The sequence below is a fragment of the Poromitra crassiceps genome, assembly GCF_964638095.1.
Source record: "Poromitra crassiceps genome assembly, chromosome: 10".
NCBI lineage: Eukaryota > Metazoa > Chordata > Actinopteri > Beryciformes > Melamphaidae > Poromitra > Poromitra crassiceps.
In genome coordinates this window covers 46,787,008-46,813,356 of record NC_139631.1, presented here as the reverse complement: position 1 = coordinate 46,813,356, position 26,349 = coordinate 46,787,008, and the positions used below count along the sequence as shown (strand labels likewise).

The 26,349-nt window shown below is 43.3% G+C and overlaps 1 protein-coding gene across 1 annotated transcript in view; it reads right to left on the bottom strand.

The window, feature by feature from the left end:
* The window catches only part of LOC310784479 (NACHT, LRR and PYD domains-containing protein 12-like), a gene marked incomplete at its 3' end in the record, with an annotated part of 143,621 nt that overhangs the window by 70,362 nt on the left and 46,910 nt on the right, over window positions 1-26,349 (bottom strand). Inside the window, exons 4-9 of the mRNA XM_083645467.1 lie at window positions 16,456-18,235; window positions 15,153-15,393; window positions 14,972-15,024; window positions 14,678-14,773; window positions 13,921-14,335; window positions 12,100-12,236 (exon numbers count right to left, since the gene is read on the bottom strand). Coding sequence (XP_083501593.1) covers window positions 12,100-12,236; window positions 13,921-14,335; window positions 14,678-14,773; window positions 14,972-15,024; window positions 15,153-15,393; window positions 16,456-18,235 — 2,722 coding nt within the window. The remainder of the gene's footprint in view (window positions 1-12,099; window positions 12,237-13,920; window positions 14,336-14,677; window positions 14,774-14,971; window positions 15,025-15,152; window positions 15,394-16,455; window positions 18,236-26,349) is intronic.

Genomic DNA, 26,349 nt, shown 5'->3' with positions numbered 1-26,349 from the left:
ACAGTACAATACAAAACACAATATAAAACAGGTCCCAATAATCCGCAGTCTACCAATAGCGGTGCAATAGAGCTCAACAGGCACATGACTTTTCGTGACGTATCCCGCCCCAGAAGTAAGTTCCCCATTAATTTTCTCCATAGACATTAAAAAGAAAATGATATAAGGAGTTGTAAGGCTGTAACAAAGCCGATCCGTGGTCTACTGAATCGTGAGTGACCACAAAACATTCGGTTTGAGCAAGAACAAAAAATACCAACAGAGGGGGGGATATCAAATCTCCCCTCCCCCCCCCATGCTATTTTTTGTTTGTCCGCTACATAGGACATTCTCTTACTGGGTGGTATGATTGGCTGAGCCACATTTGAAGCCCTTGTAAAATAGACTTTAAACACACACCTATGACAGCATGTTTTGATTTCAGTTCTTGGCTCGATTTAAATTTATTTTCTATAGGACTAATCAGTGTGACATCACAACAACCTGGAAATGCAGAACCCCGTAGTTAACTAGTATAAGTTGTGCCAAATAAACGTTAATATCTCAAAAACTATACATCACATCACTTATATTTTGACATTCTGAGTGAGAGCAGAAGTAGCTTGAGTGAGACACTCAAGGATGGCTCCATAGGCTCCAATTATAAATTTACCCCCAGTTTGTTTACCAACTCTGATCCATCATATTTCAACAACAGAGGCAGTGAGGAGAGAAATAATGACATTCTCAGAGGAGAGAATGTTGGTTTCTCAGCTGGTTTCAAAAACTACATTAGCAGGAAAATGAGAGGTCATGTATTTCCATGAATGTGCATGTAAAGCAGAATTGGATGGTCTGTTGAACAGCAGGGTTTAAAATTTGGTGCGGGATTGCGAGAATCACGCATATTTTTGCCAATTCGCGCAGTTTGTAATTTATAATGAGGAGAAGTCCCGCAATTGTTTGAGGAACCAATGTCTATAATGTTGAGCCGACAGAGCGGAACGAATGTTTGCTGAATACGAACGAGTGGTCGCCGTGTCGGACACATTTAAAGAGCGGACTGTTAGCTCAACGTTACCTCAGGCAGCGGTGTAGCCTCCCCGCTTGGCAAGCAACATATTTCTTGTGACCAAATATCGTGCATTCAAAGCACTTCATACTCCCAGAGCTGGCGTAATCCATATAAAAAACCCTCATGTTTTACCCGAAATGAAACGTCCAGGTTTCGTGTCGGTCGGTGGCTCTAGAACAGCCGGCTAACATTACAGTGGCTAACCGGAGCTATCATTAAATTGCGTGTGTCAAGTCCCTCTATAAACCATAATATCTGTGTCATTTCACCTTTGATTGAAAAACACTTCTTGATTAAATAAAACCTGTGATTTTATGTAATACATAAAACAGTCAACATCACATAATGTATTTTCTTTAATCAGGTGGAAACACACATACAGGTAGCCTAATGGTTTATAGTGGGACAGACTTCACATGCCTGCCCATTCACTTCAATAGAACGTCAGGACACAAGGCCTGTACCTTCTGGCAGGGGGACTAACAATGAAAATCAGTCTTGTGACTGCAATTGTCGTGCATTTACATTTTGCTAAAATGTTCATCTGTCCCATATTGAACAAATACAATTGAATTGAACTCTCCCCAATGCCACATTTGTTACAGCTTTGCCAGTAACATGACAGTAAGAAACTTTCTTACTAAAGAAAGGCAGACGTAGTGAGCAAAGATGGATGATATTCCAGAGCTCTGACCTAACCAAATCTAACTGACATTACTATTGTGAACACAAAACAAAGAACTTCTGATATAATATGATGAGTGTTTTATTAAAGCGTATCACTCAATACAAAAAATAAAGGCTTTGATAGAACCAAAAGCCTATGTCTCCTAGTCTGCAGATAAAACACATTGACAAAAGCCATAGTAATTTAGACTCAGCTGTGCATAAACTACAGGTTAAGAACTTCCTTTTTTAAATACAAAAATGTGAAATGTGAAACACTCTACACTCACACACACACACACACACACAACACACACACACACACACCGTGTAATATAATACACGGTGTCTTAAAAGTAGCAATCTCTGATCATTATTTAACATTTGCGATCAGGAAAATAAAGAAAAAAACTGTCACAAACTAGTATACTCAGAGAGAATTCCTAAATCAAAAATCCAGAGTTATGAAAATGAACTTAAAAATACAACATGGACAACTGAGCTAGAGAGTAAAAATCCAGAGCAAATTCTTTCTTCGATCCACAATAAACTTGATAAGATTAAAAATAAATATTTAAAAAAGGTTACAATCAAACAAAGGCAGCACACTCTTCCCTTGCTGAATGTAGAAATAATTAAGTTACTAAAAGAAAAGGAAAGTTGTATGAAAAAATATCATTCTACAAAGACCAAGGAAGACAAAACCATCTACATTGATGTAAAAAATAAATGCACTACTGAGATGCGAAAAGCTAAATCAAATTATTATAAAACTCTCTTTCTTAATTCAACTTCGGACCCTAAAGCAATATGGTCAGTTCTGAACTCTATAACTGGTAATCAGAAAAATACCAAGAATAAACTAAGTATTCATTTAGATAGTGTGCTAATAACTGACCCTCAAAAAATTGCCTGTGCATTCAACGAATTCTTTAAAAACTCTGTTCAAAACCTTGCAATCAGTTTAAAGGAGAACTTACCTCCAAAACACTTTTTTTCAGCTTTTAACCAATATATATGACTTTGGGGGTGATGTGTGAAGAATTCTGGTCAGAATTTCCACATTTGACACCAAACTGTTGCCATTTTACCATTTGTATCATTTTTCAGCAGCATACCTGGCATAAGCGCCCTCTAAGGGTGTAACACTGCTTTTTTTTTTTTTCTCAAATGAATGGGATATTTGACACGTCGTGACGTCACGGTGACCCAAAGACTATGGGATTTCAAGATAATTACTCCCCTACCCCCCCTGTACCCTTTCGGCTCCTCAGAACTCCAAGCCTATTTCTATTGAAGGTTGCTCTTAAAATACTGAACCAAACGTCGTCAAAGTTGGCACATGTCTTAATTATAGTTAGTTTCCTGCTGAATGTGTCATTACTTTATTGATATCTTACCTGGATAAGCTCGAATGATGATGTTTATATTATCAGTCCGAGTTGCAAGCACTGTCTCCAGCCCAGGCAGGCGAGAGTCGTACTGTTACATGGACGAGCCCCAAGCTCCGCGGGCGCGCGCAGCAGGCCAGCAGCAGCTGGGCTCTCTGTGCTCTGAGAGCAGCAGAGAGAGCAGTCTGATATTTCCGCAAACAAATATGGTCGCAGTTTAGCGCACATGTAAAATATAACGCTATACTACGACGTGACAACGTGACAAAGCTTCTCTAAACACATCGGCTACTATCATATTTCCCTGCATCCCTCCTACTGAGATTATATCGGTAATGATTTTGGACAGACTGAATGCGCGGAGGAGGAGGAGAGATCTGCAGCTCTGCCCTGAGTAGCCCTGAGAGACACTCGCCTCGCTCCGACTACTGTGCCCGTCTGTGAAAAGCGTCCTGTCCAGTCGCACCTTCGCAAACAGATGAGGGATTCCCTCAATCCTGTACCCAATCTCAGACTGTATTCTCTAAATCGCACACCAGCTATTTCTGTCTGTTTGTTTGTTGCTCCGTGAGGTTACGAGCGCCCCATGCATGCAGCAGGCTGTTTCGCCAGCCTGGGTCTGGCAGGAGGGACGAGGCGCAGCCTGCCCTGCACTGCGCTGAGAGGAAAACCTTTGCACAACTTTTAACAAGAATCACGAAAAGCCCCCAAACTAAAATTAAAAACGGATTTCATTGCGCGGTTTATCTCTAGTTAGACGAGGGAATTACGTGGAGAAATCTCGCATTGTGTTACCCCAGAGCGAGAGGTTTGTCCTCACTGTGTGCTGTGTGCTGCGAGCAGCGAGGCTCTTAACGTAAGTTTAGACAAGCCACGCACACACACATGGGACAAAATGGGACAAAAATAATTAAATTTCTAGTTCGCCACTGAATGGCCAAATTGATATAACTATCAACCATTTCAGGATTTTCTGTTTCCATACAGGCCACCAGCGTTGGCTAGTTGTTGATAATTATAAAGATATTGCCCCTCTCAAATAAATTATTTTTGAGGCAGTAGGCAAACTGTAATGGCGTCGATTTCCGAAAAAAAATCTTGACTTAACACAGCCAAAGAGTCTAGTATAGACAAGAGTATATGTCATTTCTTGGTTTTTTCCATAGGTATTTTCAAATCACTGTTCTAATACATATCTAGGGGGTAAGTCCTCCTTTAAATCCTCCTTCACTAACACAAAATCTGAGTATCAACCCTAATGAAACACAATTATTTTCTTTTAATACGATAACTCAGGAAGACCTATTAGAGGTAATCAACTCTTTAAACAAAACAAATGCAACTGACACATATGGCCTAAACTTAAAATTTATCACATAATCAACACCTGTATAGAAACATCTAAATTCCCTCAGCAATGGAAACTGTCTAAAATAACACCTATCTATAAAGCTGATGACCCCACATCCGTGACTAACTATCGACCAATATCAATACTCCCTATTATGTCAAAATTCCTGGAAAAAATGATGGCAAACCAACTTTTAGATCATCTGGAAAACAACAATCTCCTCAGCGACTATCAGTTTGGCTTTCGTTCAAAAGATCCACTATGACAGCTTCACTATACCTTACCGAACATATCAGACAGGCCCTAAACAATGGAGAAATAACTGGTACTGTTTTCATCGACTTTAGAAAAGCATTCGACACGGTCAATCATCAGCTCTTATTAAACTAGAACGACCGCAACGCGGACTTATGCCTCCGCCATTAGTTCATTCTGGAGTCCAAATCGCCATTTGAGGCAAATTGGAAGAGATTCCGTCAAGGCGCTCCTGTGATGTTGCGTTACAGAGCTTGGAAATTGGGTGTGTGAGAGGTCACACACCCAACTTTGAACTTTGACCACCAAAATGTAATCAGTTCATCCTTGAGTCCAAGTCGATGTTTGAGACAAGTTTGATTAAATTCCGTCAAGGCATTCCTGAGATATCGCGTTAACAAGCTTGAAAATGGCGTTCGAGAGCTCACCTTGACCTTTGACCTTTGACCACCAAAATCTAATCAGATCATCCTTGAGTCCAAGTCGATGTTTGAGACAAGTTTGATTAAATTCCGTCAAGGCATTCCTGAGATATCACGTTAACAAGCTTGAAAATGGCGTTTGAGAAGTCACAGTGACCTTGACCTTTGACTTTTGACCACCAAAATCTAATCAGTTCATCCTTGAGTCCAAGTCGATGTTTGAGACAAGTTTGATTAAATTCCGTCAAGGCATTCCTGAGATATCGCGTTAACAAGCTTGAAAATGGCGTTCGAGAGGTCACAGTGACCTTGACCTTTGACCTTTGACCACCAAAATCTAATCAGATCATCCTTGAGTCTAAGTCGATGTTTGAGGCAAATTTGATGAAATTCCGTCCAGGCGTTCCTCAGATATCGCGTTAACAAACATCGTACGGACGGACAACCCGGATCCATAATGCCTCCGGCCTGGCTATCGCCGGCGGAGGCATAATAAATTACTATCCTTCAACATCGATCAATCAGCAGTCAACATGATCTCATCCTATCTCTCTGAAAGAACACAGCTGGTATGCATTGAGAAGTCTAAGTCCTCAAAGGCTTCTTATAACATTGGGGTCCCCCAGGGGTCAATATTAGGACCTTTGCTATTCGATGCATACATAAATGATTTGCCATCTATCTGCCTTTTCACACAAGCCATAATGTATGCAGACGATACCGTGGTATATGTATCAGACCCAAATATAAACGTAATAAATTCAAAACTGGCATCGGATCTTGTCACTCTCCACAACTGGTTACACACAAATCATCTCACTTTAAACATAAAAAAAAACAGAATGCATGTACTTAAAATCCCCCCTGAAACAGCTACCAAAGTATCAACCTATAATGATAAATAATGAACCTTTACCCGTAGTAAATAAATACAAATATCTAGGAGTTCTGCTTGACTCAAACCTTACATATAAATTACATATAGACAAGGTAGTGAAGCAAATTAAACAAAGATTGTTTGTCTTCCAGAAAATCCGTCCGTTTCTCTCTCAGACTTTAGCTCATATCTATGTAAACTCAGTTCTACTCTCCAATATCTCCTACTGCCTACCAATTTGGTGTCTGACTGCTAAGGACACCCTAAAACCTGTGGAGCGACTGTACAATCGTGCCTACAAAATCTGTTTAAACCTTCCGTATCGCTCACACCATTGTATTGCACTTGAAAGAGCTAGTGCATTAGACTTTGAGAACTACCTCAAATTAACATCAATGAAACTATATTATCAGATCCAATATCATCTTACGCCATCCCTTATAAGCTCCCTCCTCCCCAGATTCTCAGCCACAAGACAAACACGAACCACTCGTGCCATCACAAACTCAGAAAATCCTCTTCCTAGATATAAAAACAATTACGGCAAGCAATCTTTTTTCTACAATGGTCCAATAAGCTGGAATGAGATTCCACAAATTTTACGGAATAGTTCATCTCTAATTAGATTTAAACGGCTGTATAAGAATCTCCTATTGGAGGAACAGGTCTGCGGTCACTGACCTGGGTAATGAGGCAACACTTGCAGCTGCCTCATGGCCTAAGCCAGACAATCTTGAATCCACTTCTTCTTCTGTTTTTCTCGAAATTGTCCCATCTTTTATACATCTATCACTTTAACTGTGTTTTCGTTTTTCTCTTGCTGCAGGACAGGAACCCTCTGAAAACCAGCATTTATGCTGAGTAGGGCCCAAAAGTATTTTAATTACCTTCTTGGTGTTGTATGCTTTTTTTCCTGTTAAATAAATAAACTGAAACTGAAAACACACACACACACACACACACACACACACACACACACAAACAAGGACTTGAAGCAGCAATTGGACCTTCTTTCTTCTAAGGTAAGGAAATCCACTCGATTGGAAAATGTAGCTAGTTCTGTTATTATCGTCAATGGCAATGTGGCTTCCCCGAGTTTTGCATTGCATGCATGACTATTGTATGACGATTGCGTTACATGTGTGTAGGAGAAAGTATAACTTTATATCGATAACATGTCGCTGGTCTGACCTCCCCTTTCCTTAGTCCGACCACTCAATGTTCCGACCTATATATTAGGCTACATAAAAGTAAACTGTGTTAACACAAACAATTAATCGACAAAGAAAATTTATATTTTTCATGCAAGCGGATTTACGCAAATAAACACATTTACGCAAATAAACACATCCCACACATTGGCATGGATCTTAAAATATTATGCACAAACTTGCCAACACGGTCTCTAAAGTTGCTTTAAAATGTTATGCTCAAGATTGCCCATCACAGTCTCCAAAGTTCCAGGCATGCTTATAACTTGTTCTATTTGTGTGTTGTACCCTGGTGCAAAAATGTGCTTTACAGTTAGGGTGTTAATTCATATAGTCAAAAATTATTTATTTTGTCCAACGTTGAAATATTCCAGAATTGCACGATGTGGTAAAATAAATATCACTACTATCTACCAGTTATTTAGGTTGATTTGGTTGCTTTCTTGTGAAGTTGTGAAATGCCCCAATTGCATCTTCGGACATATATGCAAATGTATGTGTTGTCAGCTATGCTGAGTGTGTGTGTGTGAGCTTCAAAAGGCATAAAAGTGTTTGTGAAGATTATCCAACTTCATGTTCCCATAAACTTTTGTTAGCACAGACCTTATTTTATGCATTTAAGTGAAATCCCCATTCTAAAACCCCATTGACTTTTCCACAAAAAAAAACAAAAAAAACAAATGGCGGCGATTTCTGGATAAAGCCTACAAAAATACATGATCCCTGCAGTACTCTATTGTGATTGAATAAGATAAAAGAGAAGCAGTAGCCTCTTCTCTCCACCCCCAAATCCAACCTCCGCAGTTTCGGCAACAGAGCCTTCTCCAGGGCAGCTTCCAAGCTCTGGAACTCTCATTAGAGAATCAGACTCCCTCGCTGTCTTCCAATCCCGCCTCAAAACCCATCTCTTCTCCTCTGCCTTCTCCTGGCTCCCCCTGCATCCCTGTGTGCCTGTGTCGTGTTTGTCCATTGTCTGTTGCACTTACGTCATCCCCGCCCCTTTAGTGTTTCTTTTTTGTACAGCGTCTTTGAGTCCTAGAAAAGCGCTATAAAAAACCCATGTTTATTATTATTATTATTAGCCTAATGAATGTCTTATTTTTGTTTTAATTAAGAACCAGAGCCAGGGGCCCCTCCTCATCTCTGCATACCCCTGTACATATATTACACCCTGCCGACCCCTCCCCCCCTTCCCAGAAGCAGTTTAAGTGATGGGAGAGAGCCTCAGCGAAGGAAAAGTCACAAGGCTGGACACATGCAGCGGATCAGTTCTATTCTATGCAGTGAAGTCCTGATGCAAATAAATGTGACAAAACGGGCAGAACCTACCAGCCAGCCATTTTATTAATTATTTTTTTATAAGTGATTCTTCATTTAGATTATTTTTCAAGTTATTTAATTGCTCAAAACTACGATATAACAACTTTTTTCCATCGGTCTTTGTGCCTGTCTGACGCGCGAGAGAGAGGGAGTGAGAGAGAGAGAGAGGGGGGTCGAGAGTGTGAGATGGCAGAGGAGAGCTCCGCGCAATTACGCACAGTAGCCTAATATAACCGTGCACTGAATAAGGCCTGGTTTTGAAAAGCGCAAAGCGCTAAATTAACACCAGGGGGGAAGATATCGTTAGGCCGGTATTTAAGGCCGAAACGCCCATTCTGGCCTATTCTGGCACTGCGCCACGCCTCTTTGGCGTAAAGCGCATTTCAGGGCCTAAAACCATGTGTATACCTTCCCGAGGCAGGCGCAAGGCACGTTTTTTTGCGTTTACCCCCAGTTTTTGCACCTGAGGCCACTGGGAAGATAGGGCCCACAGAGTACAAGGATGAGGAACACATTGGGCTATATCGTTGCAACGGCCTTAAATTAGCGCTTAGCGCCAGGCGCAGCGCATATTAGAGGGCGTGGACCGGCGCACTCGATATTTTCGTGTCGGCGCTAAACGCAGCCTTAAGCATTATAACGACGCCTTTTAAGCGTAAAATTATGCACAACCAGCTCATTGGAGAAGTGCAGTAAACAAAATCACAACTTCCCTTTTAAGCTCCAATTCCACAGAGCGATCCAGTCCGGTCAGAAAAGCCGACCAAAGCGCTCTGAGCTCCCCCCCTCCCTCTTTCATCCCCGTCTGTCTCCATATACAGTATATTATTCCATATTATTATGCTTCTCAAACCAATCTCACTGCAGTTTAAATACTGCTAGCATGTAAATACGCTACACTATAGCAAGATCAAAGTGAAAAGAATGTTCTAAACGCATCGACTAGAAAAATACATGTATAGCCATCCCTGGATGTCAGTTTGGGCAGAATTATATAGTTTTCTCTCGCTACCTTTTCTTCTCCCCCACTGCAAATCACAACACAGGCTAAATGATGCGACATAAATATAGCCTACAGTATGTAAAGTCATGGCATAAATGTGTTTTTATTGGAAAAAACAATATTGCCGTAAAGAGTCTGATTTGCAACACAACGATATAAACGATAGAGCATCATATGAGACGAAATACATTTTCTATCGTCCAGACGAAATATATCGTCATATCGCCCAGCCCTACCCCTAACCCTGACCCTAACCATAACCCTAAACCTAACCCCCATAACTTCCATGTAAAGTTATTATGCAGATTAGATTTCTAATGTAAGTGGACGAGGCAAAGTTGCGTATGAACTGCACGAGAAACTGCGTTTCTGCGTATGTATTCCACGAGATAACACCCTCGTGTCATACATACTGTACGCTCTCCCATGAGATCGGGTTGATAAAAAAAGCATAAATCAACAATACAGTACAGTAAGTCCCAATTGTGACTGGAAAAAAATCATGACCATCTGCCCAGAATCTATCTGTAGCCTACAGTCACTTTCCACTGTGGCCTCCATTGTTCTTGACAATCAGGGGCAGAACTTTTGCTAAACTATTAATCAGATTGTCGCATGAGGGGACAGTTTGTTGTTCCAAAAGTCCTTGATGCCAGAAACCAGCACGTATATAAATATTTTTATTTATTTATATAAATTCTTTAGCACATTTAGATATAAAGATAAATAAATAACTAGCTTTAATCAAAAACAAATATTTTATTTTTATTAATCTATTTGGCAATAACACTTTTTCATTAAGATTTTTTTTGTATTGTATGTGGGGGGTTTTATAACCCAAATGATGCGAGAAGCAGCTGGCCCCCGGTTATTTTCACATGATCTAATCCAGTCCCCATTCACAAAAGTTTGGTAAAGTGTTGTGAGTGTATCAGTTCAATACCGAACACGTCTTTTTGTTTACAAATACGCGACGATTCTGTATTTTAAGGGACGGTTGGCAACCCTATCATTGTATATTAACTAACTCGAACCAATCCTTCTTTTACTTAATGATGATTCGCACATTGTATTGAGTGAGAGACAACGCAAGTTATGGCTCGCGGGTTTAACTGCAGCCAAAAAACTGAAAGTACAGCGTTGATTACCACACGCCCTCCCCTACCTAACACCACACACAGACACACAAACACAAATGTGCATCTCTCCCAGCATTCATTGGTCTATAACTTTTCACAAGAAAAAGCAACCAAACCAGCCTAAGTAAGTGGTAGATAGAAATAATATTTATTTTAACACAACATGCAATTCTAGAACATTTCAATATTGGACAAAATAAAACATAAACATTGAAACAACCCTATCTGTAACCCACATGTGATCAATGTGGTATATATAGGGTATATATAGCTGTTGCAAACACAAAGAGGTATATAGCCGTGTTTGGGAAGTTTGAAATGGAATTAAAACTGCAAATATGGACCGCCATAAGTCTTAAATGTGAAGAATAACTCTGCTCTTTTTTTCATGTTACGATAACTGAGTCCAAACCTCTTGCATGGCACCGTAACCCCGGCGTTACGTTTCTGATTTTTTGCTGTTCATCTGTCATTTATGTGATTAATTAGGTAGTTAATTCTGAACAATACTGTTCATGCTACATACCAAATTAACCGGCTGAATCTTGTGCATCGAACCATGTCTTCCTTTTTCAGATCAGATCAACACAGCAGAAGTTATAGCTGTCTTTGTACAAAGACAAAGACAACATTTCAGATTATTTGGCTTTTTCAAATGGCTTTTTATAATGGCTTTTTGGAAATCCGCCTAGGTATCTCCCTACAAAAACCACTGCCAAATACTTATGTTTTGGTATTTTTTCATCTTCTTTGAGTTGGGATGTGGTAAGGCCTGTGGCTATGTCTCCATTGGGTTTCTAGCCATAAATACAACAACCACAGGTAACTGTTTACACTCTAAAAGTGTTTTTATTCTAGGCGAGAATCAACCACTGTGTTTGAGCTGGTGTTACTCAGGGTCAGTAACACATAGAGTCATTCTGACACTTGGAACATAAACTTCAAAGTCTTACCTTTCAGAAAAGGTCAGGCAGTTGTCTATAACCCTAGCGGTTCAGCCACAGTAAGCATTTTAGTTTGGGTATGTCGTTTTCACCATTTTCTTCAGAAATAGGTGGCTTTAGAAGAGGTTTAACGCTGGGGTCAATTCTCAAATCCATTTGACATCAGATTAATCACTCATATACTAACAGCAAATATGGTTTATTGATGTCTAAACACTATATACTGTTACCCTCTGCCACAAACTGACGGACTATGTGTTTTTGCGCCTCCTGGTGGGTGAAAACAGAAGTGGACTTCCAGGGTGAAAAAAAAATCAGTAGTATCGGCTGAAAAAAGCCCCCCAAAGTCTATATATCCCCCACCCCCCAAAATCTATAAATCACCCCTATCTGAAGAAAATAAGGGTGGATTCCCCCCCAGTTTGCAAAGTGAATTTTAAGCATTTAACAGTAACAGTGATCTGACCTGAGGATCTCCAGTCTACAGTGTGGACTCCCTAGTCCAGCGGACAGCAGTTTCACTCCAGAATCCTGCAAGTCATTGTTACTCAGATCCAGCTCTCTCAGACTAGAGGACTGGGAGCTGAGAACTGAGGCCAGAGCTTCACAGCTTCTCTCTGACAGCTGACAGCCGCTCAGCCTGAAGGAGAATTAGTGATGGAAAAAAACATGAAAAATATTTATTTCTCTCCTCACAACATTGAATATATTCAGTTTCACTTTGCTTCAGCTCGAGCTCTCACTAGTGCTTTAGCATGCATAGTGCACAGACTTGAATGCTCTTACCTTTTATTCCATGAAATTAAACCTTTCGAACCACCCAGGGGACATGAAGGCGACATGGAACACCTCAGTCGCACCTGAAGGCAGCACCTGGCAAGTCCCAGTCTGTGATTGGATGCGACCGTCAGCCATTATGTGAGCAGCGCGCCAGACAGGGACTCTCCACTTCTGCCACATTCAACATTGAAGCCAGACGTATATTATTTTCTCTCCCGACCTTGCTAGTTAGCTTCCTCGTCTAGACCACCGTTCGTCTGAACTGTCCCCCGTGTCACGGAGTAGCGAACTGGGTGTCCTCGAGTTTCTCCTGCCTGATGGCTTCCTTCGCCTGGACAACGAACTTTGGCTGCCACAGCTAAGTAGTATTTTACACGTGTTAGACCAGTCTTTAAGAAGAGACAGTCTAATTGTCTGCTACGTTAGATAGCGTTCACGTGTTTGGTCCACTAAGCTAACCTCATGTTGGGATTGACTTTGATCTCCGCTGGCATAGTTAGCTGCTACTTAGACAGCTTCATGCAATTAAGCGTACACGTGTTCCGTGGCTTAGCGCTTTGTGTTGCTACCTCTGTCTTACAGTTAATGCTGTTAGCATTCGCTTATCTTGGTGACACGCTCGCCTCATAGCTCGTCTGTTCACTCAGTCGCTAGCTTCTTCTTGGTATGGCCTCGAAGCTCGACGCAGCGGTGCGCTGTCCTCGCAGTGACGCTTGTCTGTCCCCGAATGACACATACTTGCTTGGGCCGAGTTCACGCTGAGCGCTGTCTGGGGGACCCGGAATTCTGTTCCCATGCGCCTTGATGTATATTGCTATTTTGCTGTTTACAGATACCTCCCTAAGCAGTTAGCTACATACATGCCTCGTGCAATTAGTTCATTCACTAGCATGACCTGTGGTTTGCTTGCTGGCTATTTGCCGCCGCGCAGATAGCTTCATTCGCTAGCTGCTTGCTGACTGTTCCCTCCTCGGCCGAGGAGATGCTATATGCTGAGAATTGACGCGCTTTCACGGCATCGTGTTAGCTTGCAATTGTCTCTCAGACTGCTATTGTTACGCTTGCTTGTTGCTAAGTTAGCTTGCTTCCCCGTGATAAAACCAGGGTAGAGGTTTGACGCTACCACAGGCTTGTGGGTTAGCGCTGCTGATTATCTACTGATTAGCTATTGTATGATAGCTTGTGACTAGTCGCCTGGGCATAGTTACGCTTACTTCCCCATGATAAAATCAGGGTAGAAGTTGTTCGCTATCCACAGGCTGTGTGATTAGCCCTTGGTGCCTTCCCGGCTGGGTTAGGTTACTACGTGTAGCTGCTACCATTGCATAGGCAGGGATAGCTGCCTTGCTAGATCAGCTCAGCTTCCTCTGGGATTCGCTGCTGGCTTCTTGTAGGCGGCTTCCCCCACCTGCTCCTAGTCATTGATGCGGTCGAACAAGGCAGACGATGTGCCGTGTGTGCCAGAGAAATGGCGAACAATGACCAACACACTCTGTGTGTGTTCTGCCTGGGGGCTGGACACGCTAGGATGGCGCTCGCTAGCTCCCACTCCTGCAGCCGCTGTGCCGCCCTCCACATTATGGTGCGCCGTCATGGGGGCTTCCCTCTTCGACGAGGATGATCCGACTTCCCGCAATACGCTGGAGTCTTCTTGTGGCACAGTGTGCGCTTCTCCTCCCCCTATGGGTTTTGAGGCCGTCACCAGCTTGGAGGGCGGTGAGAGGAATGACCTGCTGAACACGGCGGACGGTCTCTTCGGCTCTATGGCAGATATCGCCAGCCAAGCAGAGAGGCAGTTACCTTCCTCCTGCCGCACAACGGGTCTCCTCACCCTCTCCAGCCGGTCCAGGCCCGGGGCCGCTCGGGTCATCCTGCAACACCCAGTCCCGCCTGCCCTCCCCCCCACGCGGGAAGTCCGCCCACTGGGGCCCAACCAAGTGGACCAGGCAGTAACGCCATGCCTCCCCGGGCATCTTGGGAGCCCCGCGCGGTTTGTATGCAACCACTACAGCGCCTGCATCGCGGTAGCGACTGACACCGCAACAGGTCAGCGTCCGCGACCAGGCCCCCTAGCGGCCCCCCTCGTGGGAGGGGGGAGTGCTCTACATTGCCAGGACACAGTGTCCCGCAACGCTGTCGATCACCCAAAATAGCTTTGCCAATGACGTGCCCCTTACCAGCGAAAGCTGTGAGGGACGCGGTACCGTTGTGCCCCCTGATGGCCCCTGCCTCATGGGTTACACATTGTGTAAGCATCACTCCACCATTTCACCTCCCCAATTCCTCCCCCACAGCTGCCGTCGTGCCGCACGGCAGATGATACCTTGTTGCCGACAGGACGCAGCACGCTGGGGCCCGGCCTGCCGAGCACACACATCGTAGCGGGCCACATCCCTCTCAGGCCCGGCCCATCTCACGAACGTTGCCAGAAGCCCACTGCTCGTCGATCAGGCCTGGGGATTTCTTTACATCCGTCGACTTGAAAGACGCTTTCTTCCATGTTCCAATCGTGGAGAGATAGGAAATACCTTGGGTTTTCCTTCCTGGGAGTGGCTTACGAGTACTGCATCCTCCCCTTCGGTCTGTCCTTGAGTCCAAGGACCTCCACCGTCTGCGTGAAGACGGTGGCCCCCCTTTGCGAAAAGGGGATCCGCATCTATGTTTACCTCGACGACGCCCTTATAGCGGCGAGCTCGGGGGACATGGTCACCGCGCACACCGGGGTAAGTCACATCACACCTCCAGGCCTTGGGGTTTTTCATAAACTGGTGCAAGAGCTTGCTCGTCCCAAAACAGGTCACGACCCTCTTGGGTCTGGAGCTGGACTCTTTCCATGTGGGCTCGTCTCTCCCCAGAGAGACTAAGCCGCCTTCTGAGGACGGCCCAGATTTGGCGTCGCGCTCGCACGATCTCTGTCCACCAGTGCTTAGTGATCATGGGACTTATGACGGCGGTATCCGCCGCCATTCCCGTCAGGCTGCTACACATGCACGCCTTCCAGAGGTGGTTCCTCAGTCATCGCCTGGACAAGGCGATCCAGCGTTCTCACGCTGTCGGATCGCTCGTCAAGCCTTGGCCATATGGATGGACCGCCATTGGCTCTCTGAGGGGGCACAGATGGGACTGGTCCCGCTCAGACGTGTCATTCGAACCGACACCATCCCTATGGGGTTGGGGCGCGGTGTTCGAAGGCCAAGCTACAAACGGGCAGTGGCAAGCCCACAAGCTTTGCCATATAAACATGCTAGAGTGGGAGGCGGTTCGCCTAGTTCTCCACCACTTCCAGCATCAAGCTTCAGGTCTATGAGGTCTCCTTCCTCGGATCCGACGGAGGAGAGAAGACTCCAGGCGCTTTGCCCCGTACGGGCGCTCCTAGCCTATGTGAATAGGATGCGCATGATGCACACTTCTAACCAGCTCTTGGTATGCCATGGAGCTCAGGCTTTAGGGAAGCCTCTGTCCAAGGAGTGCTTGTCACACTGGATAGTGGAGGCACTCTGCTGCTGGAAAGATTCCACCAGAGGGCATTAAAGCTCACTCAACACGAGGTGTTGCTTCATCTTGGGCGCTATTGTGCGGTGTGCTGCGGCATCATGGTCAACCCACCAGACCTTCGTGAGGTATTACAGCCTGGACGTGGTAGGCACGATGTTCGCTTACGCCATCTTATCAGCCTCCACAAGTTAGATGCCTTACGGCCCACTCCGTTAAACCTACCGGGTTCCCGTGCTCTAAAACGTACGCGTTGTGCAACAACCCAGGTTTTACGAGTGAAAGCGAGAGCTCTCATCAATCAGCCTTGCTGTCCGGGTATATACTTGGCTCAATGTTGAATGCTTGGAGTGGAGAGTCCCTGTCTGGTGGGCCGCTCACAAAATGGCTGACGGTCGCATCCAATTACAGACTGGGACTTGCCAGGTGCTGCCTTCAGGTGCGACTGAGGTGTTCCACGTCGCCTTCACGTCCCCTGGGTGGTTCGAAAGGTTTACTTTTATGTTTTTTTATGTAAGTTGTACAACCCTTACGTTTTCTATGCACTTACTCCGATTTCTTTGAGGCTTTGACCACTGGCAACAGCCTCAGAAGAGCCTCCTCTGATGCCGAGTATTTCTTCAGATCAAACACGTCCAGGTCTGATGACAGTAACATGAAGACCAGAGCCGACCACTGAGCAGGGGAGAGTTTCTCTGTGGGGAGTTCTCCTTTTCCCAGGTACTTTTGGATCTCCTCTACTAGGGAATGGTCATTCAGCTCATTCAGACAGTGGAACAGATTGATGCTTCTCTCTGAAGAGGAATTATTTCTGATCTTCTCCTTGATGTAGTCGACTGTTCCCTGATTGGCCTGTGAGCTACTTCCTGTCTGTGTCAGCAGACCTTGTAGGAGAGTCTGATTGGTCTCCAGTGAAAGACCCAGGAGGAAGCGGAGGACCAAGTCCAGGTGTCCATTTGGACTCTGTAAGGCCTTGTCCACAGCACTCTGGTAGAGGTGATTTATGTGAGATGTGTCTCCTGATGTTAATTGTGTTTCTGACAGCAGATTGACACCAGAGTTGACGAATGAGACGAAAACATGAACAGCGGCCAGAAACTCTTGAAGGCTCAGATGGACAAAGCAGAAGACCTTGTTCTTGTACAGCCTACTCTCATCTTTAAAGATCTGTGTGAACACTCCAGAGCACACTGAGGCTGCTGTGATATCAAAGCCACACTCTGTCAGGTCGGTTTCAGAGAAGATCAGGTTGCCTTTCACCAGCTGCTCAAAAGCCAGTTTCCCCAGAGAGAGAATCACCTTCCTGCTCTCTGTAGTCCAGTGTGGATCTGCCTCCTCTCTCTCATGATACTTGGCATTCCCCCGTTTGTACTGAACCACCAGAAAGTGGATGTACATCTCCGTCAGGGTCTTGGGCAGCTCTCCTTCCTGAGAGGTATTCAACAGATCCTCCAGAACTGTAGCAGTGATCCAGCAGAAGACTGGGATGTGGCACATGATGTGGATGGTTCGTGACTTCTTGATGTGGGAGATGATTTTTCTGGCCTGCGCCTCATTTCTGAATCTCTTCTTGAAGTACTCGTCCTTCTGTTTGTTAGTGAAGCCTCTCACCTCTGTCACAATGTCGACACACTCAGGAGGGATCTGATTGGCTGCTGCAGGTCTTGTAGTTATCCAGACGTGAGCAGCGGGAAGGAGATTCCCCCTGATGAGGTTTGTCAGCAGCACGTTCACTGAGGTCGACTTTGTGGCATCCTCCAGGATATTCTTGTTCTGGAAGTCTAGAGGAGGTCGACACTCATCCAGACCGTCAAAGATTAACACAACGTGGAACTTGTCAAACCTGCAGATTCCTGCTTCTTTGGTCTCAGGAAAGAAGTAATGAAGAAGTTCCACCAAACTTAACTTTTCCCCTTTCAGCCGATTCAGCTCTCGGAAAGTGAACAGAAATATGAACTGTATATCTTTGTTGGCTTTGTCTTCAGCCCAGTCCAGAGTGAACTTCTGTGTTAACACTGTTTTCCCAATGCCAGCAACTCCCATTGTCATCACTGTTCTGATTGGTTCATCTCTTCCAGGTAAGGGTTTAAAGATGTTTTCACGTTTGATTGTTGTTTCTCGTCTCACTGTTTTCCTGGCTGCTGCTTCAATCTGTCTGACCTCATGTTCATCATTGACCTCTCCACTCCCTCCCTCTGTGAGGTAAAGCTCAGTGAAGATCTTATTCAGAAGTCTTTTGGTTCCTGCTGTAACAATCCCCTCAAACACACACAGAAACGCCTTCTTCAGTCTGGATTTGAGCTGACGTTGGCACGCTGCAGCAGGAGTTTCTGAATGATTAAACAGATGAAACAAATGAGAAGTGAGTAAAGTATGATGCAAACATTTCCTGATAATTTACACATTCCAAACTCCATGGACTCTATTCAGCTCATTACTGCTGGGTGGACAAGCAGGTCCTGCCTGGGTGTAAGGTATAATGTAGCTGTTGTAGAGTCGGTTATTGTTACTGAACCAGGAGTTTCAGAGCCGACCGGCACACCTGTGCAATAATAATTATGCTGTTTAGTCAGCATGTTGATATGCCACACCTGCCAGGTGGATGGATTATCTTGGCAACGGTTCTCATTAACACAGATTTAAACACGTTGTCAAAATGAGAGAAATAAGCATTTTGTGTGTATAGGAAAGTCTTTTTTTTCAACTCATGAAAAATGGGAGCAAAAACAAGTGTCGAGTTTAAATTTGTGTTCAGTAGTTTGAGGTGAACAGGAAGGGAGGAGAAAAGTCAGCAAGGGACAAGTAGAGCTGTACAGAAAGGATGATGATGATGATGATGATTTTGGTGTTTATAATTGGAGAGCTGTTTGTTTGTTTGTCTGGAGTGGCACACTGTTGGTCCGATCCCCTCCAAAATGTACAGAGACACTTTTCAGGGGTCTGGCATGAATCCCCACGAGGGAGCAATATTTTGCGTATTTAGGCCTCCAAGTTCACAGAGCCATTGTGACATCATCACTGAGCAATACTATGTCATCAGGGATGTCACTCGAGCAATTGTGATGTCATCAGTGATTTATGATCAGTGATGTCATAGTCTATGATTGCTTAGTGATGATGTCACAATGGCTGTGTGAGACCAGGGCACCACTAATAGTGATACAGTGGTTTCCACTTTCAATTGCACACATTCTTGTCATGCCACATACTTGTCATGGCTTTTGGGTGGAACAAAAGAAAGAACAAAGAAAACAGTTATCAGTAACAAAAGCCCCCACTTGGTGTCACTTTAGTGTGCTTCTCACTGCGGTGCAGTTTGCAAATGAATGTGGAAATCACTGTACCATCGGTGATTAAGGACCTCATCATCATTGATGTCATAGCAGCGTGATGTCATAGTGGTGACCATTCAATTGAAGTAGATTGTGTGCACATCCAACCTGTTTTGAGCCCAGACAAATCACACATGAAAGTTGAAAAAAGTGAATAGCTGCACACAGGCAAAAAAATGCATCATGAAGACCCACTATGTGGGTTGAAACGCTGCTCTGTAGTCACCAAAAAATATTGGGAGCTGCTCCTTAAGTATCCTGCAATGGAGCTGAAATTATATCCCAGCTGAAATTATATCCCAGACAAGTGTCTCGTATTTAGGAGTAACACTAGAACAGACACTCTCCTGTGAACCAATTGCTGCAAAAATCTTAGGTAAGTGTGCAGGTAAAATTCAATTTCTGTATCGAAAGACAAGGTCTTTCGATCTTTCTATAAAGAAACTTTTAGTTTCATCTTTGGTTCAGTGTAATTTTGATTATGCGTGCTCTGCCTGGTATAGTGGCTTGACTGCAAACTTCAGGAACAAACTGCAGGTGATGCAAAATAACATCATTCGTTACTTATTAAATGCACCTCCTAGAACTCATGTAGGGAGACACGAATTCAAGAAGGTGGGCCTGCTGCCAGTGCACCACAGGATCGAACAGCTCAAACTCAACCATATGTTTAAGATTGTAAATGGTACTGCTCCACACTACATGGGTTCGCATATAGGCATGGTTAATACCCAGCATGGACACGACACCAGGGCCAGTGTACGCTCATGTATAGTGCCACGGGTGAACGGTGTAGCTCGGAGCTCCTTTTTTTACACAGGGACGTTACTGTGGAACAGCCTTCCACTAGGCATCAAACTCTCAGACTCTAGAGGAGTTTTTAGAGGTCGGGTCCTTGCTCATCTCTGGAGCAAAGTGACTGGGTAGGTTAGTAGGCCTAAGTTTTGGCGGGTCCTGTGAGTATAATGTGTTTTACTGTGATGATTGTCTTATTTAGTTATTTTTTTAACTTGTGTTTATGTAGTTTCTAATGCAATTTTGAGTGTGACTAATAATGGATGATTTTAGGATAAGTTATTTTCAAGTACCATATTTATTGGTGTCTAAATCTATTTTATGTTTGTAATGGGGATTTTTGTTACAGATTTTTAGATGACTATATGTTTTCTGTTATTGTCTGTCCTGTTTTTAGAACATCGGGGACCATGTTGGAAATAAGTGTTTACACTTTTACATGCTATCCCTTGGATCTTGTTGTTGTCTCTATATCCATTAATAAAGTCAATCAATCAATCAATCAATCAATCAATCAATCCAGTGTGCAGATATTCACTTTTTTCAACTTTCATAGTGGTGACCTGGCCATCAGGCCAAACCATCTAGAATCACTGATGACATTGCATCACAATTGAGGTGATTGACATTGAGCCTCAACTCCCATTGACTTCATGCCTGCCTGGCTTGATGCGTCACGCTTGGAAAATAGGCGTGAATCCTAAACGATCACTTGAGCAAGGCATGAGTGTGGCTTCGGAGTGGCCTCGGTGTGACTTCAGCATGACACGTGCGCAGGTGGTGTGAACGGCTTCGCCTGTTAACAAGGACGCCTAAATGAAACTTGTGGGTTCAGCGTAGGTTGAGCTTAGGTTGAGCGTTTCTTCGGCGTACAGTGTGAACTAAGAAGAGGGGATTTAGCGCTGGAATCGGGAGGAGGTGAGGACTATTCAGATGGACCTGAAAGTGAAGATCAGGGATTTAAGGAGAGGTACAGGAGCTGGAGCAGAAACTCTAGCAAAACAACATGAGGGAGGTCTGAAGTGGTATGAAGACCATCACCGGTTTCAAGATGACTATAGTGGCAGAGGTCTGCGTGGAAAGGGCCAGTGAATTTAATCTGTTTTTCAATAGATTTGACACAGTGGTCCCTGCACATCCCTCGCTTGACTCATCTATTAACAGCCGACAAATATCATCCACTCCACTGCCCCCCCTCTATCTCCTTACAGCCCCCCATCTCCAGTGAATAGTTGGTTCATTGCATGTGATTCCGTGACCGCAGAGAGCAGAGGTTCCTTTCTCAGTGGATTTGTCATCTATGAAGGTTAAAAAACTAATTTAGTTCCCGCACCCTTCGAAAAAATGCGGACAACTTTTTTGAGAGCCCTAAATCCAAAATGGCTACCATCGGCTATGTTGGAAATTAAAGGGCATGGTGCAGGTCAGACACCACTTTGCATTAATATGTGGGACTTTTGTGTAGCAATTAGGATTCTCTTTTGTTTTTTGTTTCCCCCCCATGCATAGCTGCATCTAGACTGGTTTTTGTTATGCTTCTGGCACGCGCACATAAAAATCCGCAAATCTAGCAATAACACCTGTGACGATTTTAATACACTATTGTGCATTAAAATCGTCACATCATCACCTTCGAGAGGCGGCTCGCTGCAGCTAAAACTCCTCCCCTCAGTCTGGAACTAAAACTCCTCTGCAGCGAGTGCCACTTGCAACCATCTCCGATGATAAAGTGATCCATCGCCTTACATTCTGCAGCCGGATTACACAAGCTGAAATGGTCAGTCCACTGTGCGGTCTGATGGCTCTCCAAAATTATATTTGCAAATAGGCATTAGAGCTGTCACGATTCCTCGAGTACCTCGAATAACTCGAATAATTAAATTGATCGAGGCCAAAATGATTCGCCTCGACACGCATCTGAGTAATAGAAGAGAGTGGGTAAAATAGAAATTCCGACGGAACCTTAAGGCAACACGCGAGAGCGCGTTACGTCAGTATGTCACTCTACCTGAAAACATCAACAAACGGGTCCACCCGAAAATGTGGCTACACTTTCCCAAGATAGACTCAGACAACACTGGTTGCAACATTTGTGATGTGAATTGCAAAGCTGGCCAGGGAAACACCTCAAACTTGAGGAAGCATGGTCAAACACAAGATATATTTACAGTAGCTAAATGCTGAAGACTGTAACGTATTACTAGATAGGCTGAGGGTGAATGAAGCAGGCAGCGCACCGCAGGTAACGTTAGCAGCACCTCCTCAGCTGTAACGTTGAGAGAGGCATCGACTACAACATCAGGTAACGTTATTTAATTAGCTAGCGTTAGCTGGATAAGTTGTTTCACTGCCGTTGTAGTTGTTAGATAACGGGGCTTTTCACTGTCTTCACAACGACTGCAAAACAGAGATCGTTAACGTTAACGCGTTAACGCTAACGTTGCTGCAGTAATTGTCAAGGGTTTAACAGAAAGTATTTCCTCAGCCTGTATAGTAGCTATCAACATGAAATAAAAAGCATTTGACAGCTTAAACCCGTGGCTTTTTATTTGGAAGGGTTACATTTGCCGTAATCTTTATTAACATTTCTTAAAATGCATTAGAATATTTTTATTTTTATTTTTTTGGGTTAAAGATCTTTTTTTTTAAATTAACATTAGAGCAAATATAATACGAAAAGCCAAAGGGTTAAGCTCTCAAATGCTTTTTATTTTATGTTTCTATGTACTACAGAGCCTGAGATATGAAGGCTTTAGTGAATACCGACCGCTCTCTCTGAGAAGTTTGGACCGTTTTCTGTGAGAAATACAAAGCTCAACCTATTAACGTTAGCGGCTAATTTAACACATTGACTGCCAGCCGTTTTTTTCTTGCTGTAGGTAGCTTCTGCCAAGCCGTTTTTTGAGGATTGTGGCTCATTTTACAAGCGCCGAGGATTATTTTCTGCTTGGAGTTTGTGAACATACAATATCTCAAAAGTACTAATAGAATGTGTACTTTCTCTGTCTAAAAGAGTTAGTTTGTAGAGTTAGTAGTTATGTAAGCATTATCAGTTGAATACAGCATGGTTTTAGCATGAGAAAAAATATTCAGAGATAAACGGCTTTTTGTGAAATTCGATAGAGCTGTCACTTTAACCATTCATTTTTGGCTCTCTCTCTCTCTCTCTCTCCCTCCCCCTCTCGCTCTCTCTCTCTCTCTCTCTCTCCCTTCCCCTCGCTCTCCCTCCCTCTCTCTCTCTCTCTCTCTCTCTCTCCCTCCCTCTCGCTCTCCCTCCCTCTCTCTCTCTCTCCCTCCCTCTCGGGAGGGAGACGCACTAGGTTTAATCCTAGTGAGAGGGGGAGAGGGAGAGAGAGAGAGAGAGAGAGAGAGAGGGAGGGAGGGAGAGAGAGAGAGCGAGAGAGAGAGAGAGAGAGGGAGAGAGCGAGAGGCAGAGTTACTTCAACTCCTCCCTCTTCTTGGCTGCCGCGGCCGTCACAGTCTCAGTGCTTTTGCTGCTCTCCTGTGCCTGTCTGCAGGCTGCTGTTTGAGGAAGTCGGCATGGACTCGCTCGCTTCTTGGGAGTTTTGGTTGAGAGAAGCTTTTGCGATTCTGGTCATATTTATGCTGCGTGTTTCAAAGTGTGTTCCACCTGTAATGTATTATGTAAATTTGCAATCCCGCATCGCCAGCAATCAGTGCGAAAACGAGAGCGTTTTCCCCCAACCATTTTCATGAGAATGTAATACTGTAAAATCGCCTCGCCATTTCCTTGAATGGCTTTGCTCCCTTTTTCTTTGATTTCGCTCGTCTGGGGGAGCACTGTCAACACTTAGTGGGTCGGTAAAATAGATTATACACATTCAATACCTCCAATAATTGTACAGGAGACGTAAAAGGGATTGATCAACGCCCCACCGTCAAAAAAAAAAAAACGTTTTTTTTGACGTATCCATACGTCGCTGGCAGTCAAGCGCTGGATTTTTTTTGACGTATGCATACGTCGCTGGCAGTTAACGTGTTAACAGCGTTTTGTGTGTGTGTGTGTGTGTGTGTGTGTGTGTGTGTGTGTGTGTGTGTGTGATCACACTAGCCTGTTGGTGTGTGAGAGAGAAAGAGAGAGTGAGTGTGTGTGAGAGAGAAAGAGTGTGTGTGTCATGCAGCTGTAAGGTAAATGAAGGATGTAAACTAGCTAGTAAGCCATTCATTCATATTATTTAACGGTTGCTGTACACTGGAAGAACTCAAACGTCAGGTTGAAAAGATGAATGGTGCCACTGCCAGTTCTATGCAATTTAAAAATAAAAATGTTGTTTTTTCTAAGAAAGAAACTAATGTAGTTGTTTATTTGAAGAGATTTATCTTATTTTTTGGTGTATATTTACGATAAGCCTTTGAAAACACAAAAAAGGGTTCTTATCCGATTACTCGATTAATCGATGGATTATTCGGTAGAATACTCGATTACTAAAAGAATCGATAGTTGCAGCTCTAATAGGCATTATTGCATATTGGGGGTCAACTAGTTACACTTGACTCAGCGGCCTTTCTAGGGTGTGGAGAGATCGGGGGCTTAGCCCAGGGAGGGGACGGAGGGTCCCGTGTGCTGCCCCGAAATGTTTTGTTTTTTCCAACACAATTTGCACAATTTTAGATAAATACCTAAGAACTAGATTGGTGGTTCTCAAAGTGAGGTCCAGGGACCACCAGGGGTCCTGAGAGGGCATTATTCAGCATTGGCATATTTAATTTACAAGAAGTTAACACAATTAGAGAATGTAGAAGAACGATTGTATTGATGTAGTTTCACTGTTACACTTTGTGACACCTAATGTGGACTAAATTAAGGGTCCTAAGCCGTTTGAACTATGGCAAACTGTTACGTAAATGCAATCATTTTTTATGAATGAATGAATTGATTTGTGACAGTTGTTATAATACACAATGAATAAAAATGCATACACCAGTGTTAATATTGTCAAGGAATTAAAACACAATAAAGTCCATGACTTGTTTCCATTGTTTTCCTACTTTACAGAATCAGAATCAGAATCAGATATCATTTATTCACCATTATGTTATGTAACATGTAGGAACTTGTTTTGGCATTAAAGTGCTTAAACTTTTTTCACATAAAAGGGACAGTGCAAAACGAGGCAACATATTTGTATCTTTTCTTTGTACATATTTTACTAATCACTCTAAGTTACTGTATTTTTTGTTATTGTCCTTGTCCTATATTAGTCTACATTTGATTTATTTCACACGTTGTGCCATGTGCCTAATTTAATCACCACCTTGTCTTTTATAACTTTCATTTATCTCTCTTGTATCATCCATATGTATGAATGTTTTGAAATACATTTTATTGTGATACACTATACAAATGAGGTATTGTTATGAATTGATTATTGTGCAAAGTGGCACTAACTGAGTAGACTCCCCTCCTATAGGATGATGTAGCAATTTACTTTGTATATAATGTTAGTACTATAATATCACCGTGAGTGATATTAAAGTCAATTAAACATTAGTCCAACAGTACCATTGCCAGCAATATCACCTTAGATACTTCCGGACGCCACAGTAGGTTTTACAATATTGGAAAAGAAGAAGTATAGGGAGTTTATTTGTAATTCACATACAGTAAAGGCATATATTGATGATTACCACAGCTACATCCAGATCTACACAGATGCATCAAAGAGTTTAGGTAATAAAGTAGGGTTAGGATTTTTTGTTCTGGAATTTAAGTTCAAATAGGGGAAAGGACCAGTGAGGGTGTATCAGTTTACGCAGCAGAAATGTTTGCAATATTGTTAGCAGTACAGTGGCTAGAGGATACAAGACTGTATGATCACTCATTTGTTCAAGCACGTCACTACTTGTCAGTTTACAGTACAGTTAGTCAGACAGACAGCAGACCAGATATTTTGATTGAAGTGCAACAAACATTATACAGAATTGATGGGTCTTACAGTTACATTTGGGTGGATTCCAGCACATGTTGGTGTCAGAGGAAATGAGAAATGGTAGATGAGATTGCAAAGCAGGCTACAAAAAAATCAATACATTGACATGGCAGTTACCATCAGCAAAACAGAAGGACGGTGGTTTTACAGGATTCAAATGAAAGTGGGAGAAATGAGAGGTGCAGAAAGGAACTGGAGAGATGAGACAATCATATCAAGACTTAGGTTTGGACACACTGGATTAAACAGTTTACTATTCATTATAGGCAAACATAATACAGGCAGATGTGACTGTGGGCAAGAAGAAACAGTAGAACATGCAATAATACTACACTGTCAGAGATACGAGGCAGAAAGAAGGCAGCT